The 17,501-nt window shown below is 45.0% G+C and overlaps 2 protein-coding genes across 3 annotated transcripts in view; one reads left to right on the top strand and one right to left on the bottom strand.

The window, feature by feature from the left end:
* Positions 1 to 226: 226 nt before the first annotated feature.
* Positions 227 to 2,729, bottom strand: LOC121166748 (sperm acrosome-associated protein 5-like). The gene is made up of 4 exons (XM_040996023.1): positions 2,539 to 2,729; positions 1,959 to 2,117; positions 502 to 580; positions 227 to 413 (listed from the first exon to the last, which is right to left on the bottom strand). The coding sequence occupies exons 1-4, from the start codon at positions 2,681 to 2,683 to the stop codon at positions 314 to 316; spliced, it is 483 nt and encodes a 160-aa protein (XP_040851957.1). The 5' UTR covers positions 2,684 to 2,729; the 3' UTR covers positions 227 to 313.
* Positions 2,730 to 5,997: 3,268 nt separating this feature from the next.
* Positions 5,998 to 17,501, top strand: part of LOC121166738 (zinc finger protein 182-like) — a 33,831-nt gene continuing 22,327 nt past the window's right edge. For both annotated transcript variants that reach the window (XM_040996002.1, XM_040996001.1), the window contains exons 1-3: positions 5,998 to 6,072; positions 6,307 to 6,491; positions 7,942 to 8,000. In XM_040996002.1, coding sequence (XP_040851936.1) covers positions 7,986 to 8,000 — 15 coding nt within the window. In that variant the 5' untranslated portion in view covers positions 5,998 to 6,072; positions 6,307 to 6,491; positions 7,942 to 7,985. The remainder of the gene's footprint in view (positions 6,073 to 6,306; positions 6,492 to 7,941; positions 8,001 to 17,501) is intronic.

The raw sequence follows: 17,501 nt of genomic DNA, 5'->3' as shown, positions 1-17,501 counted from the left end.
AGGATTCGGACCAGTACCCTTATTGGATCCCAGGCACATGCAAGGCAATGACTTCAGCCACTAGGCTACTGCACTGGGCCTGAATCTATACTCTTAATCATTATACTCTGCTCCTCTTCTCCCCTTGAAATGACAGTACATCTTTTGATTAAAGCTTTGAATATGTGGAGGAAGTGATTGGGGTATCTCTAGGCTTCAGAAATGAAAATGATGCATCAGACCAATTTTAAGTTTGTTTTTCTATGCCATCCTTTATTATTTCACAAAAGAAAAAGAAAAAGGAAAGGAATATCTATATTCCTGGTAGTTGGAGTCATGGATGGATTCTTCTTTGGTCAGTTTTCACATGCACACTACACCCCTTGATCCATTCAGATAAATCATGGCCAGCGCAGTGATGGTTCCAAGAATCCCTGGGAAGGAAGAGAAGAAAGATGATGTTAACAGGTTAGTAAGATTCTCCCTGGATGTCTAATGTCCAGGCCATTCCTGGGAACTTACCAGGCACGCATACCGTTCTGTGTGGACACAACCCGCTTGGCACACAAGATGTCATCTAGAATGTGGCGATTGAGCAGATCTAAAGGGAAGAGAGGGACATGGTGATCTGGTGCATTAGGGGCAGGATGAGAGTGTAGGGAGGACCCAAGTGTTCTAGATTTCTGGAGGGCCTGGATAATCTCAACCATACTTTGGCCAATCGTGAGTAGCCTTGACTGTTGTATCAGCTGATAATGAATTACCCCAAGTACTATGTTGGCTAATTCTATGCAAACATAACTCATGCCGGCTGGCCCTGTTTGATTTTGACTGAATTACCCCAACCACCATATTGGTTGATCCTGGACCTTGTCAAGCTCTACACTGCCCAGCTTTGGATTACTTCAGTTGTCATTATGTCTGGTTGTAAATGATCTCAACTCTAATGCTGGTTAATCTGACATCATCTACCATGATGCCTGATTGGAAAGATACTCAACTATTATGTTAATTCACTCTTGATGACCTGAAATACAAATGTTGTCAGGTCTTGGATAACCTTAGTCTTGATGTAGGCCACTATTGTTCAAACTTAACCACCAACAACCATTGGTGACTTTAATTACCATTTTGCTATTTACTAAGGGTTTTAACCAGTTTGATGACCAATCCTGGACAATCTCAACTTCCATGTAGATTGACCCAGGACCTCAACTTTCATTTTAGCTAATCCTGGACTATTTCATTTCTATGTTGAAAATTAACCACCCTAACTAGCTAATCAGTATAGCTACTCTTGAAAAGAAACTCATTAATCATGCAATCCTATCTTAGAGAATGTCAGTCCCTGTGGTGGCCAGTACTGGATGACCTCGGCCTCCATTTTGTCCAATCCTGAGTGAACTCTTGCATCATGTTCTCAGGATTTGGGCAACATCCACGTCTATTTGGGCTGGCCCCAAATAATCTCAATTTCCATTTTGGCCTGTCTTAGACAAACTTCTCTACCATTTTGGACATTCCTGAGCAACTTAAACTGGCATTGTTTTGTCTTCAAACAGCACCACACTCTTGCCTGGAAGGTTCTATCATTTCTGCAAGGAGATGCTTTACTTCTATTCCTATAGTCAGAATTCTACCTTTCTTAGAACTTGGACAAACTCAACTCCGAATCAGGACAGTCCCTGATACTGCACACGCAGCTAAGTTTCCTGTTTCCTGAGTCTCAGATAACTGTAGCTTCCATTCTGTTTCAGGTCTGGAGGTCTGAGCTTTCCTGACTCTGACTTGCACAACATTCTAGTGTAGTCTGGGTAAAGATGTAGGGTGGTATCTCTAATAGTCCAAACAATTTTCATCTTTTCTCTATCACTTTTTTTTCTGCTGTGGCAGGAAATGCTGACTTAAACTATCTTGGTCTCTATATTTGGGAGGGGGGGGGACAGGCAAAATTTCGTTGTGTCCTAGTGCTGTATTACCACGACAGTCCATGTGGCAGAGATTCTCAGTGGGTGTGACCCCGTTGTTACACCACCAGGCAGAATTCAGTTGGAAAATGCCATATTCGCTGCTGCCATCAGGATTGTGATCCACGAAAGAGGTGTCATATCCGCTCTCATAGTGTGCCATGCACAGCCCTGGGGGAAGAAAAGGAGAGACAGGAGTTAGACTTAGGGTCTTAGGAATAGGAAATGGATGATGGGTCCTAGGATGATTGTCATCTCAGCTGTAAGGGTGATGATTTTGACTTTGTGATGACATGTTGGTGATTCTGGTGAGGTATTAGGCATAGGGATGGTGATGGTGTTCATTGTAGTATTATCAGTATTGATATAGATGATAGTGATGGTGTTGTTGATGGAGATGGAGGTAATGATTGTGAAGGCAAGGATGGTGATAATGAAATTATTTAAGACATTCATCATAGGAAATTGCCTGAGAGGATCATTCCCTGACCCGGAGAAGTAAAAAATGACAAGGTGAGGGGGTTGGGGCTACGCCTGGGGATAGTGGACTAGCTTGGGGTATGGATGAGGACTTGGATAAGTGGAATCTCACAGTCTCCAATGCCGTAGCCTCTGTAGCCATTGAGGCCTGCCTTCTGCAACTTCATTGCCAGCTCGCAGCGTTCATAGATCTTGGCATCCGCAGTAGAAATCATCACTGTGGCCAAAATGAACACCACAAAGCCCCAGGCCTGCATGGTGCTCTCCAGAGCCGTCTCCGCTGTCTCCTTGGCCAGAGTCACCCTACAATGTTCAGAGCTAGGGCATTCTAGAACTCTGGGCCCTATGAAGGATGGATTCTGGAACACAGAAGAGGTCTGGGCACCTGACTGCTTTCTAGTGCCAGCTCTTTTAGAGACAAACAGACACATACCAGGAAATGAAAAGATATTGACATATGCACATAGATGGAAGGAGACAAAGTTAGGGAGAAACCCTTAAATGTCAAAGAGATGCAGGGAGATGGGCTGGGGACAGAAAAAGGACAAATAGCTGTCAGGTCTTAGGCCTAACACAGAGCCTATGTTACCTGATTTTTTTTTTAAAAGATTCCTCTATTTTTTCCAAGTAACTGATTTTATTAGATTTTCAGAGGGCTATACAATATGCATGTTTCACAAGGACTCCAGATGGTTCTAGGTTGTGATTGTAAGCAGAATGTAAGAAAGTAATTTTAACATACATGACAAAAAATTAAATTATAAGTCATGTATTTGAACAATTTCCTTATATTAAAAGATACCTAAATATAATATAGTTTTTAAAGGAAATCACATATAGGTAAAAAAAATCATATGCAGTTCAAAAAGATAAGTATGCTACATCAAAAGCTATACAACAAGGAGAAACATGTACAGCAAATCCAAGTACAAATGAGGATATTTCTATCAACTGCCAGGTTTTATCGAGATCTAAAAGCACCAATCTTTTTGTCCTCTTCTTGTTCATGATTCTGTATCCACACTCCCTGCATCTGATTGGCTCCCTGGATTTTATCTCATTTTCCGTGTGACATTCTCCACAAATATAAATCATTGGCTGCTGCTTGGGGGGTTGAACGTCCTTCTGGGTGTCCATCGTCCCTCACACAGGACTCACCGTGTCGCGAGGTCATGCTCCCCTTCCCAGATTCAGCTACTTTTGTTTGGAAGGCAGAGTTATAGAGAGGAGAAGCACAGAGAGATCTTCCATCTGCTGTTTCACTTCCCAGATGGCCATAGCAGCTGAAACTGAGCCAATCTGAAACCAGGAGCCAAGAAACTCTTCCAGGTGTCCCACATGAATGTAGGGACCCAAGGACTTGGGCCATCTTCCACTGGTTTCCCAGGCCATAAGCAGGGAACTGGGTTGAAAGTGGAGCAAGCAGGACTTGAATCAGCGCCCATATGGAGTGTCAGCACCTCAGGCAGAAGCTTAGATTGTTATGCCATGCCATTCCCCCACCCACTCCACTCCGAAAATCATTGCTAGTATTCTGCTTGGTTGTATCTGCTCCCACTATGTCCCTTGTTAGTTCCATTCCTCCTTTAGACTGAGCGCTAAGTGCTTTTCACTACCTGGTGCCTACTAACACCTCTGATCGCTCACGTTTTGTGGATGATGACCGCTATGGCTTTTTGCTTGACGTCTCAGTTCTTCATTTATTTAATTTCTCGGTTTGTTTGTATTCCTCTCACAGAATACTTGCAACCGACAAATTTAGAAAGAATACAGTGTATTTTCCCATGGTTCAAGGAGCTGGGAAGTCCAAGATCAAGTTATCTAGCCTCCACTGGGGACTTTCTTCTGCATCACCACATGACAGAAGGTAGAAGGGCAAGAGTGAGCCCATTCTATCAAGCCCTTCTTTCCTGTGGCAGCATTAATCCCTTTCCATGAGGATGGGATCCTCCTGCTTTAAGAAGCCTGCAACAAGGGCTCTGGATCCCGAAATTTGTTGCACTGGGGGCTAAGTTTGCAATCCCCTGCGGCTTCACAGGGGGAAAGCTAGCCTCACGTGGCTTGTGCATGTGCTTTGTGGGTTCTGGCATAGTGTCTGCATCACTGGCTCAAAATCATTTCCAAAGCTGATAATCACTGCTCTCTGCTTTCACCAACCCTAAAGGATTCCCCTTTCTGCATAGGTAGGGGTATATGTGTGTGCAAAGAGGCTGGGGAAAATCAAGGTCTATTTTCACGTCCTAATTCGTTGAGAGAGCACATAGTTTTCAGTGAGGATCAGGAGGTGCTGATCCTTTGGAAAGCAAAGGATTTGAGTCCCTCCCCTGCTTGCTTGCTTTCTTTGTCTTGCCTTCTGGGAGGTCCCATTCTTTGGTTAGTTTTAATGATTCTAGAATGAGACTGCTCAGATACTTTCTGGAAATGATGTTTGACGTTGAATACACAAGAGTATTGTGTGGAAATTATGGATCAAACCTTGAGAACCTGTGTGTGACTTTTGGCAAATTATTGACTTCTCTGGAACTCAGTTTCCTTATCTGAGATGTGAGGATCATAGCACTGATGTGGTGACGGTTGAAGCAAGGCATGTCATGTGTTTCACACGGTGCCGGGCACACAAATTGTGCCTGTTTACAGGAGCCTCCTCCCTGGTCTCCCCCTCCCCCCACCTTGTCCTATGTAGCCTGTTTTCCGTAAAGCACCTTACAAATCATCTCTTCAGATTTTCTTTTCCCTCATTATTAAAATTTCAAAAAAAAAAAAAAGACTTGCAATGTTAATCGCCACCATTGCAATCAACAGTTACATAGCACCCGCTATGTGCTAGGCATAGTTCTAAATCCTTTACACTAATCAAATCGCTTGTTATGACAACTCTAGTGAGGTGTGGGCACTGTCATCCTTCTTTTATAGAGGAGGAAACTTGGCACAGACAAGGTGGGAAGTGCCCTGTATCACACAGCTGATACGGAGGTTGGGGTTTGAATTCAAGCTGCCTCCCTCATGCTTGTTTGGGTTTATTTTCTGATTTGCTATATTCCTAATATCCAGGATACTGTCTGGCATACAGGAAATATTTACATAACCTTTGTAGAAGTCATACTTTAGCGGGGGCAAGATAGATACTTAATAAGTCAAATATGTGCGCTTTAATGTTAACATATAACGCTAGATTGCCTCATATTAGGCTGCTAAAAATATGATCCTTGTTATAGCCTCCTATTATGATGGCCAGAATGAAATAGAGTTTCTTCCTTGCCAGAGGTTTCAGGGCACCTGGCTGTGTTGTAGAAGTGGAAGCCTTAGGAACGCCGGCCTCTAGAGAACGAAGTGAACATCTGTTCTGCACTGCTGCCCTCTAGCGGTAGAAATAAAATGGTCGCGACTATTTCGGCTCCGAACAGTGACGTCACCGTCACGGACATCTTTTGTCTGCGCCTGCGCCACGGCCCCTTCACCTTTGTGGCCCTAGGTTGACTCTTGGCGTAGGCGGCCTCAAAGGCGCTTCTGAGCGTGCGCAGAACCGGTGGCCGCCGCGCTTTAATGGGCGGTGCTAGCGTCTCTAGGACCGGAAGTGCTTGCCTGAGCCAGTTCTAACGGTCTTTTTCAGCAGCGGGCGAAAACCTGTTGTCAAGAAAGAGTGGAGGTTGAGGGGGCAAGTCCTGGGTTTTGTGGGCTTGAATGACGGGGAGTTTGCGGGGGTGGGAGGTTGGGTGGACGAGGCTTGTTTGAAAGTCTTTGCTGGGGGGGGGAGAAGGTTGAGTAATGGGGGACCGAGAGGTCCCTAAATGAGGGTCTCCGGCAGTTGCTGGAAAAAGTTATGGGGCAGATGAGGATTGGGTAAGACTCTTTAAACTTTGACGTTCACACGTTTTTCCAGCACCGTGACCAACACAACAAGTTCACGGGCACCCCACAGGCCCCTCTTTAAATGAGCCGCGCCTTGCCCGGCCCCCCGCCCGTTCCCGAAGTCCTGAGTTCACAGTGTCGTGCAAATGTTCCCGGTGGACTTTATCTACTCCTGAAGGCATCTTTCCGGCTCCCGAACCAGACGGTCCCGGTGAGGTGAGAAGGAAGAAGAAACACCTGAGCAGGCGCACCTGTCTCCAGGCCTCGCCCAGACCTTGGAGCCTGGGAAGGGTGGGAAGGCGCCTTCTGGACGGGCTGCTGTGGTGCACGGGGCGGGGGAAGGGCTGTAAAACGTCATGAAAATGATGTTTTTAATGGTCCATGTTTAATTATAGATTAATTAGAAAATCGCAAGGGAAATTGACCTACTCTTCCCCCTGCACATTTTTAGACATTTTTAGTGTGCATAGAACTACGTCTTTTAAAACGTTTAGCACATTGGTTTTTGTTTGTTTGTTTTTTCAAGATTTATTTTTATTTGAAAGGCTGAGTTTGAGCACAGATCTTCCATCCACTGGTTCACTGCCCAAGTGGCCTCCACTGCCAGAGCTGGGCAACCCAAGAGCTTCATTGCTGTCTCCTCTGTGGGAACAGGGACCCAAGCACTTGGTCTATCTTCTGTTGTTTTTCCAGGCACATTATTAGAGAGCTGGATCAGAAGTGTAGCACCTGGGACTCAAACTGGTGCCCGTATGAGATGCCAGCATTGAAGGTGGTGGTTTTATCCACTATGCCATAGTGCCAGCCCTAGAGTTTGAGTTTCCATGGCTTGCTTTAGGGGTAAAAGCAGATCATGGGAGATAGTAGCATTGCAGGTGCCAGCCCCCCAGCACATTGTTGTTGTTGTTGTTGTTTTAATCATAAAGTGCATGAATACTAAGTGCGTGGTTCCACCTTGCCTCTTTAGGAGTCGTGTGGCGTTTTCTCCCTTACATTTCTTTATGAGTCTTTTCTTGTGGGTCATTTGGGACTGTTTATGTTTTGTGGCATTAAAATCAAGGCTGAGATAAAAGCATCTACAGGGAAAGTATAGAGCATGAGAAGTGATTTTCTTAAGTGAGGTTACAAGAAACACACTTTCTGTGTCAGTACTAGTTACATAGCATGCATATCCTTGTGTTTTCTTTCTCTTTTTTGAGATTTATTTATTTTTATTTGAAAGATTTTAGAAAGATCTTCCATCCACTAGTTCACTTACTCCCCAAGTGGCTACAACAGCCAGAGTGAGCCAATCTGAAACCAGGAACCAGTAACTTCTTTCGGGTCTCCCACATGGATGTAGGGTCCCAAGACTTTGGGCCGTCCTCCACTGCTTTCCCAGGCCACGGGCAGGGAGCTGGACACAAACTGGCACCCATGTGGGATGCCGACATTTATAGAAGGTTTTTCCTGTTTGAGCCATTGTACTACCCCCATCACTGTGTATTCAGTATTAACGTAAGGAAAGCAGTCATGGCTACTCGGGCTGTTGGGAAGATTGCAGGTTGCCCAGACTTCCCACAGGGCAGCTTTATGGTCAGCTCATGTGAGGGATTTCCAGGCAGGGACTTCTCGGCACTGAGGGCCTGTTGGGGCCCACTGATATCTTCTTGTCCACTTGTTTCAGCTTAGCCTTCGCATACCCTTGGCTTTTCCAAAGAAGAGCAGGAAATGGCCAAACCCCAGGTAAGTGTGTGTTGCCTGTCTGTGACGGTGGATGTAATGAGATACATCACTATGTAAAAGAAAAAAATCATTCGCAAAGTAGGCTTAGGGTCAGGGTAAATGAGATGGTGGAACAAGACTAATTTAGAATATGGATGCCTGGAGGAGGTTGGGTGTAGCAGGGCTTTGGAGCTGCAGTTGGCTAAACCTATGACAGGATGTAAATGCTGTGAGTTGAATGTGCGTTTGATACGCCAAAGCTGCACACTCTAGCACAGCAGCACAACATACAGTAGAGGGCTGGTGGTCTGCCTTGCAGCCCACTTCCCGTGCCCAGCACCGCCAGAGAGGATCCTAATGTTGGGGTCCCAGAAAAAGACTCATATTCAAAAGCGAAGGTATGAATGTGTGTGCCTTCTGCATGATGATAAAGGTGACAGATTTTAAGTTGCACTATTGTTAAGTCAGGCATGATCTTATTAATATTCATCTGCTGGCTCCTCTGTGAATCCCTGGCAGTTGAGGGGAGGTCAAGGTTTTCTGGAATTGCATACGTGCTGGCTCTTCATGTGGGTGATGCAATTGTTTTTTCAACTTCAGCCTTGTGATAAAAGCAGTTCCTGTTTTCCCACAGATAACATTTTGCAACATTCCTCAGGGAGCTGCGGACATCAGGTCAAAATGTAATTACAGAACAAAATCTCTTAGGGAATCTTGTTGCGTTTCAATTGATTGCCTCAGTTCAACTTTCAGTTTTCAACTGATTTTCTCAGTTAGACTTTTCAATTCTCTTTTGGCCAAGAGACAAAGTTGCACAGACACCTATAGCTCTCCATCTTTTTCCTTTTCCTTAAAAAGGTTGTATTATTAGTTTGCATACAGTAAAAGTGATTTGCTGTTGTGCCTGTTGATATGTGTTGACACAGGTAGACAATGTAACTAATCTAAAGGATAGTTTTATCATCGTAAAAACAAGTTCATGGTACCCTGTTTTTAAGTTTTATGTTTACTTGAAACTCAGAATTACAGAGAGAGGGAGAGAAAGATCTTCCATCTGCTGGTTCACTCCCCAAATAGTTACAGAGGCCAGCATTGACCTGGTCTAAAGGCAGAAGTCAGGAGCTTTTTCTGGGTCTCCCACTTGGGTGCAGGGTCCCAAGGCCTTGGGCCATCCTCAGCTACTTTTCAAGGCCACAAGGATTGAGCTGGATCAGAAGTGGAGCAGCTGAGGCACGAACCTATGCCCACATGCAGTGCTTGCTCCACAGGAACATTGGCTTGCTACCACTGGTCCTATGGTAGCCTTTGGTAGTTGCGTCCTCCTTCACCTGTAGCCTCAGGCAACCACACATCTGTTCCTGGTTAAGAATGTCATGTAATTGGGGTTTCTTCTAGAATGAAGACTTCCTCTTGGCATGATTCACTTACAGGCAGCTGTAAGAATAACACACAGATTCTGCGTGACCTTTCCCCAGTTTCCACCAATGACAATATCTTGCATAACTGAAAACAGTGTTGCCATCAGGACATTGACATTGATAAGGCCAAGTGCAGACTAGTTGCATCACCTCACCAATACTGCAGGTTGACCTTTAATAGCTGCATTCACCGTCTGCTTCCCCATACTCATTCCTAGACTCTTGGAAACTAGTAATTCTCCCTTTGGGGAATGTTGTCATTTCAAGACTGTAATAAAAAATGAATAAGATTTTTAAAGTATGTAATCTAGATGAGATCACAGTATCTATCTAGTTTTTGCTTCTGGATTTTTTGTCACTTAGCAGAGTTCCCTGGAGATTGATCCAAGTTGTGTGTTAATTTTTTTTGACAGTAACACTTATTTAATTTTTAATGTTACATAGATGAGGGGGTTGCAGACCAAAGCCAACCACCAAGTAGGATGGAGATGGGTCGGAGGAGGTGGGTAGGGAAAAGGTCCCGCCCTCCTGTGACCATGGTGGTGGTGGTGGTGGAGATGTTGCACCACTGCTTGCTGCCAGATCACATCAGTGCTAGGGGAAAGAGGTAGTTCAACCGATGTTGTATCAGGGACTCAGATTGGGGGAAGAATGTCTTAAGGTTGTTGCTTGTATAGTCTCAATTGTTCTGAGATGTTGTTGACTTCGCTATGCTGGGTGTGAGTACCACATCAAATGCCTATTAACTGTCCATGTCTATTTCAGCATTTCCACAACCTTGGGTACTTGCTGGAGAACTTGGTGTGTAGTGTTATTCATCTGCTTTTCTTTACACCATTTGATGAGGTACTTGAGGTTTTCTGTTGAATTAGAGGAGCTGGCTGTTTAGTTTTGTGTGTGTATTTGGGTGTGTGATTTATCTTTCCATGAGAGTTAGCAACGGCAATAAGAGTTCAGTTTATTTCCTATTTTGTTTTTATTCAAAAATTAAGATAAATTATTAGAGACTGAGAGAGCAAGACAGAGAGAGAGGTTCAGGGTACCATAAGGATAGGTGAAAGGAGGGACAAAGTTAGAAGCTGGGAGCCCAATCCAGGCCTCCCAGGTTGGGGGTAGGAACCCAACCACTGGAGCCATCACTGCTAAGGTATGCATGAGCAGGAAGCTGGAATCAGGAGATGGGGCCGGGGTGCAACCTGAGTGATCTCACGTGGGAGGCAGGTGTCCTAACTGCTCTCTTCATTGCTAGGGTCAATGTCCACGCCAATTTTTTCTAACAGGTTTTAAAAAGGATCTATTTTTATTTGAAAGGCAGATTTACAGAGACAAATGGCTGCAATGGCCCAAGCTAAGCCGATCTGAAGCCAGGAGCCCGGGAGCTTCTTCTGGGTCTCCCATGCAGGTGCAGCATTGTTCAGTGATTACAAGTTTTTCAAAGGAAGAGTTACTGTCATTGGGGATCTTTACGATTGCTTCACGTCCTAGAAGCACAGTGGGTTCAACCTGGATCTACCTAAGCAGCAATTCAAAGAACCAAAACCCTAGAGCTCCCAGGCCGGGTGGCCAGCAGGCAGAGCCTGGCACCAAATGGCGCACTGACAGCTCACCACATGCACATGGTGGCTGTCGTCTGGGATCCAGGCATGAGACACCCCATCCTGAGACCCACCAGCAGCCGGGAGGCTGCTGGAAGTTTAAACTCCCAGGCCCAAGGTTGCACCCCTCCCCAATCCCATTCACTGCCCAATGAAGGCGGCAGGTGGGCCCCAGACCTGCCCAGTCACAGAGACCCCCCCCTCGGTGTACTCACCCCCGAAGGGAGCAGCCCCCGGAGCCCAGGCAGGCCCTGGGACAGCTCACCACGTGCACATGGTGGCTGCCAACACATAGCTGGGGTAGTTAATTGATTTGTTCTGTCCTCCATCCTCCGCCATGGTTCCAAGTGTCCTCTGCAGGCTCTGATGGACTGCCATGTCCTCCATGTGCACCTGGATATGCTGTCCACTGCTCTGTCTGAGCCTCTGAGGAAGCTCAGCTTTGACACATGCACTCCATGGTCAGACCATGGAACCTACACTTCTCTTCATGGTTGGAGTTCTGAGATCAGCAGTTCAATTGGAGGGATCCCCAAAGAAACTTGGTCTGAGGTGATCGCAGACCTGATTCTTGTGTGTGCTTGCCTGTACAGGGTCCGGCACAGTCCGTTGCCCAAATCAGCTTATGCACATGCTGTTGGTTGCAATTGCTGGGTCAGTTCTGTCTCCAGCCTTGTCTTCCACACGAACCAATGGGTGTTGGAGCCCAACCCGATCCTGCCCACTGCACATTCGGACCCAACACAAACCAGTGGGAGCTGCAGCCTCGTCAGAGCAACCTGCAATAATCCCAGCAAGCCCTGGTTCCCGTGCTTGCCAGTATGTACAGTAGACTGGTCCAGTCTGTCCCACATCCCATTCAGCTCTCTTACATGTCAGTGGACATTGAAGCCTAGTTCAACCCAACCAGCCTTGTATAGAATCTTAAGAAAAAAAAAAAAAGATTTTGTGGAAGTTCAGAGTAGAATGGTGGTTACCAAAGGCTGAAGAGAGTAGGGAGAGGGAGAGACGGGGTCATACTAAGCTGTGGTTAGGCAAGAGAGAGAGGTTCTGGGATTCTCCTGGTAGAGTTAAATGACTATAGATACTATTAATGTACTGTGTGAATCTGTTTTTGAAAGAGAGGATTTTCAATGTTTCTACTATTAAAAATACTTGAGATAGAAGCGATTTGAATATTATATAATGTATACATGCATTAAAACATCAGATGACCCCCCTCCATACATATGTACCAATATTATGTATAGTTTGAAATGTAAACAGGAAAAATACCACAAACTAGCTGGCTTAAAGGACAAGGGCAATAGGTATTAATTACTTCTTTAAAGTATTTGTCTCCAGATGGTAGTCACCTTGCAGATTAGGCCTTCAACATGAACATTGGGGAGGGCATGTTTCTGCCTGTGAGGGTGTGTTTTGCTAGGCTACCCTGTGCTTCCTTTCTAAGGCTGTAGTTTGTGAATGGTTTGGTTTTCAAAATTTCACTTTCCAGTATTCATTTCTAGTCCTTGCGATTTTCTCTGTTAAACCCATTATGTCTGTAATGATTGACAGATTTTTCCTTTCCAGGCGGTGTGCCTGCTTCTGCTTTCCTGTGTTATTACATTGATAGACACCGCCAGTGTGATGTCAAGTGTCAGTGGCGAGTGTATGTATCCAGCTACGTGTTGGTTTTGCTTTTAGAGGGTAAGATATCCAGACTTTGAGCATTCAGTTTGGTATTTGCTTTGTTTTGTTTTTTTCTAGAAATAGCTTCAGAAAGTTCTCATCTTGTTCTAGTTTCCTGAGACTTCTTAACATGAACAACTGTTGAAGCTTTTAAATGCCTTTTTTTGGTATCAGCTGATATGATCGTATGCTAATTCTCTAGATTAGATAGGTTACCCTGCTTGAATTTCAAGTAAAGAACTAGCCTTGCATTCCTGAAATTGACCCTACTTGGATATTATTTTTTCTCTGTGTTGGTGGATTTGATTGGCTAATATTTTGGTGAGGACCTTGCACCTGTCTATGCATATGGGTAGTTTTCTTACACTGTCTCTCAGCTGTGGTTTTAAGTATTAAGTATTAAGGTAATGAGTCATAAGATGCATTAGAAAACACTTTCTATTCTCTGTTTTGGGGAGATAGTGGGTAGAATTGGTATCATTTCTTCACTGTTCTGTACCTTCAGGTTTGGTTTTTTTTTTTGAAGGAGGATTGATTTCATTGATTTTTCTTTTCTCTATTTTTCTATTTTGAATGTTTTAAAGATTTATCTGTTTTGGGCCTGGCAGCGTGGCCTACTGGCTAAAGTCCTCGCCTTGAACACCCCGGGATCCTATATGGGCGCCGGTTCTAATCCCAGCAGCTCCACTTCCCATCCAGTTCCCTGCTTGTGGCCTGGGAAAGCAGTCGAGGACGGCCCAAAGCCTTGGGACCCTGAATCCGTGTGGGATACCCGGAAGAGGTTCCTGGATCCTGGCTTCGGATCGGTGCAGCACCAGCCGTTGCGGTCACTTGGGGAGTGAATCATCAGATGGAAGATCTTCCTCTCTGTCTCTCCTCCTCTCTGTATATCTGACTTTCCAATAAATAAATAAATCTTAAAAAAAAAAAAAGATTTATCTGTTTGAAAGGCAGAGTTAGATAGACAGAGATCTTCCATCCTCTGGCTAACTCCCCAAATGGCTGCAGTGGCCAGGGCTGGGCCAGGTCAAAGCTGGTTCAGAAATTTAAAAAAAAAAAAAAAAAAAAGAAAGACTTGAACGGGCATTTATGGGATGCCAGTGTCGCAGCTGGTTGCTTAACCCCCAGTGCCACAATGCTGACCCAGAGTTTACTGGTTCTTACTGATTTATCTATAAGATTTATATATTTCTTTTAAAGACAGAGTTGGGATGTCAGGATGGGATTTTTTTTCTTTGTCTGAAGTCTACTTCGGTTGTTACTGATACAACTCCACTTTTCCTTTAGTGAATGTTTCAGTGGTGTATCACAAACCATAGAGCTCAAATAACAGAGGTTTATTTATTACAGTCCCAGAAGGCTGGGAAGTCCCAGATGAAGACACGAGCTGGTTGGATTGTTGGTGAGGGCACCCTGCACCCTGCAGATGGCCAGCTCTTGCTGCGTTCTCATCTGGCTTTTCTTCTCGAGGGAGAGGGTTTTTTCCCTCCTTACTATGTGATAAGTTCCTCATTGTGTTTTAATTGTCTTGTGTTTTATATGTACATACTTGAAAAACCACACTAGGAAAATGTTATAGCTTTCTTTTAAAAATACTGTTTATTGGAAAGGCAGGGTGACACAGAGAGAAGGACATACACACACATTAATCCTCCATCTCTGCTTCACTCTCCTGATGCCCACAATTGGGGCTGGGCCAGACCACTGGGAGCCAGGACGTCTACGTGAGTCTCCCACGAGAGTGATAGGAGCCCAGGTACCTGGGCCATATTGGCTTCCTGGGTGCATGAACTAGGAAACTGGATCAGAATGGCTCAGTAATAGGGACTCTAACCAGGCTCTCTGTTGTGTGGAACGTGGGTGTCCCAAACATCAGCCTTACCCCTTGCAACACAGTGCCTGCTTCAGTATTATATTTACTTCCAGTTGTCAAAGATATTTTAAAGATGGGGCCAGCGTTATAGCATAGCGGTTAAAGTCCTCACCTTGAACGCGCCAGGATCCCATATGGGCGCTGGTTCTAATCCTGGCAGCCCCATTCCCATCCAGCTTTCTGCTTGTGGCCTGGGAAAGCAGTCGAGGACGGCCCAAAGCCCTGGGACCCTGAATCCGTGTGAGAGACCTGGAAGAAGCTCCTGTCTCCTGGCTTCAGATTGGCTGAGCTCCAACCTTTGCGGCTTCTTGGGGAGTGAACCATCTGACGGAAGATCTTCTTCTCTGTCTCTCCTCCTGTCTGTATATCTGCCTTTCCAATGAAAATAAATAAATCTTAACAAAAAGATATATTTTTTTAAAGATTTATTTTTATTATTTTTTCATTGGAAAGGCGGATATACAGAGAGGAGAGACAGAGAGGAAGATCTTCCATCCAATGATTCACTCCCCAAGTGAGCGCAACGGGCCGATACTATGCCGATCCGAAGCCAGGAGCCTCTTCTGGGTCTCCCACGCGGGTGCAGGTTCCCAAAGCTTTGGGCCGTCCTCGACTGCTTTCCCAGGCCACAGGCAGGGAGCTGGAAGGGAAGCGGGGCTGCCGGGATTAGAACCGGCGCCCATATGGGATCCCGGGCGTGCAAGGCAAGGACCTTTAACCACTTGCGCCACCGCGCCGGGCCCCAACAAAAAGATATTTTAAAGAAGTTAAGAGGGACCACTGCCATGGTACATCAGGCTAATCCTCTATCTGCAAGAGCTGTCACCCCAAGTGCTTCATTTCCTTCCCAGTTCTCTGCTTGTGGCCTGGGAAAAGCAGGAGAGAATGGGTCAAGTCCTTCGGCCCCTGCACGCACATGGGAGACCCAGGAGAAGCTTGGCTTCTGGCTTCAGTTTGACCCAATTCCAGCATTTGTAGCCATTTGGGAAGTGAATTAGTGGATAGAAAATCTCTCTCTGTTTCTTCTCTCTGTAAATCTGTCTTTGATATAAAAGTAATTTTTTTTAAAAAAAGAGAAGAACTTAAGAGTAAGGGCTGTTTGGTGTGGTAGGTTAAACTGCTCCTTGCCATGTCAATATCCCATATTGGAATACTACTTTCATGCCAGAGGCCAGCTCCAGCCAAGTTTAGAGCTCGTTTAGAGCTCAAGAAGGGGGTGTGGAGCCGGCGAACAGAAAAGACACAGACACTGTCGCTTGGTGCCTTCCTGTAGCAGCTCAACAAGCTGCCTTCTTTTATTTACTCAGACATATCACAAGCCTCTGCACAAATGTTTGATTGTTCTATTTTTACTTCATGACTAAGTGGGTATGCAGACATTTGGTCATTCTGTCTGTATTTCAGGGCTAAGCAGGTGCCCCTAAAGATAATTCTGCAAAATACTGTATTCATATTCTTCAAAGCAAGCCATTGTTCATTCTTCAGTAGTAGCCATGGAGCGACAGCCAGGACTCCAAGGCACATGCGATTACCTGCTAATCAGTAATACATTCCTACCACATTTCTATTTCTACAATTTACCCATCACTTAATGGGAAAAATACATCACAAGGGAAAAACATAAAGATCCAAGACAAAAGTTTCAAATATTAAATCCCTCTACAACTACAGGCTCTACAAAACCATAAACAATCAAACAATAATTAAAAGCATATCTCTATAATATTAATAAAAGCATCCTTTAATTCCTCTAGCCAAAAATTATAAAAGCAGCTAAAACAGCTACATTTTCTATGCTCCAAAGAAATTGCAAAGACAGGCTAGCCTTTAAGGTCACAGTAACTATATTTATCGCCATAGCAGTTTCAGCTCATACTCCCATCATGTCCCAGAAGATGTGCTACATGTCTGAGCCAGATTCTGAGGCAATGGTTAGGCACACAATAAGGTGTCCAGAAGTGGCATGGCCTGAATTGTGCTCCTGTGTGTAAATTGTTAAAGGCCCACTCACCAAGACATTATCAGTGACATTAACTCCCAAGCTCACATCAGTTGCAAAAACCATCTCATAGGGACAAACAACAATGCCTCAGTATATTGATTACAGAATTCTTAGTGGGGTGGTTGAGTGTCCATGCAAAAAGGGGTGAAACTGCATCAAGGTGGTTGGAGAGACATCTGCCTTGCCAAACAGCTGGAAGCTCCTCTGGGCCCTGCCAAACAGGGGAGCTGTTCTCTTCACACCTTCATGTCATCCATACCCACTGTATGGACCTCAGCAGTTTTTTCCTTAAAGATTTATTTTTATTTGAACCTCAGTTACAGAGAAGAGGAGAAGCAGATCTTTCATTCACTGGTTCACTGCCCAAATGACCACAGTGGCCAGAGCTGGGCCAATCTGAAGCCAGGAACCAGGAGCTTCTTCCAAATCTTCTACATAGGTGCAGGGAACCAAGGACTGGAGCCATTCTCTACTACTTTTCCAGGCCACAAGCAGGGAACTGGATCAGAAGTGAAGCGGCCAGGACGTGAACCAGTGTCTAGAGCTTGGCAAAGTAGCTTAGTGGCTAAATCCTCACTTTGCTTGTGCCAGGATCCCATATTGACACCAGTTCTTGTCTTGGCTGCTTCACTTCCCATCCAGTTCCCTGCTTGTGGCTTGGGAAAACAGTAGAGGGTGGTTCAAAGCCTTGGGACCCTGCACCCATGTGGGAGACCTAGAAGGAGCTCCTGGCTCCTGGCTTTGGAATCGGCTCCGCTCCAGCCATTGTAGTCACTTCGGGAGTGAATCATCAAATGGAAGATGTTCCTCTCTGTATATCTGACTTTGCAGTAAAAATAAATAAATCCTTGTTAAAAAAAAAAATAGAGCAGTCAGGCTAGAATACGTGCTCATATGGGATACTGGCACTATCATGCCATAGGCAGTAGCAGGTGGAGGATTAGCCTAAAAAATAAAAGAAAA

This window comes from Ochotona curzoniae, unplaced genomic scaffold (genome assembly GCF_017591425.1).
Source record: "Ochotona curzoniae isolate NIBS_2020 unplaced genomic scaffold, NIBS_Ocur_1.0 patch216, whole genome shotgun sequence".
NCBI lineage: Eukaryota > Metazoa > Chordata > Mammalia > Lagomorpha > Ochotonidae > Ochotona > Ochotona curzoniae.
Note: the sequence above shows the minus strand (reverse complement) of the source record. Positions and strands in the feature narration are given on the sequence as shown.

Coding starts and splice junctions, on each gene's coding strand:
- LOC121166748 (XM_040996023.1), bottom strand. CDS start 2,683: ATGCAGGCCTGGGGCTTTGTGGTGTTCATTTTGGCCACAGTGATGATT. Junction 581..1,958: donor CTGCCACATGGACTGTCGTG/GTAATACAGCAC, acceptor TCTTCCCTTTAG/ATCTGCTCAATCGCCACATT. Junction 414..501: donor CAGAACGGTATGCGTGCCTG/GTAAGTTCCCAG, acceptor CTTCCTTCCCAG/GGATTCTTGGAACCATCACT.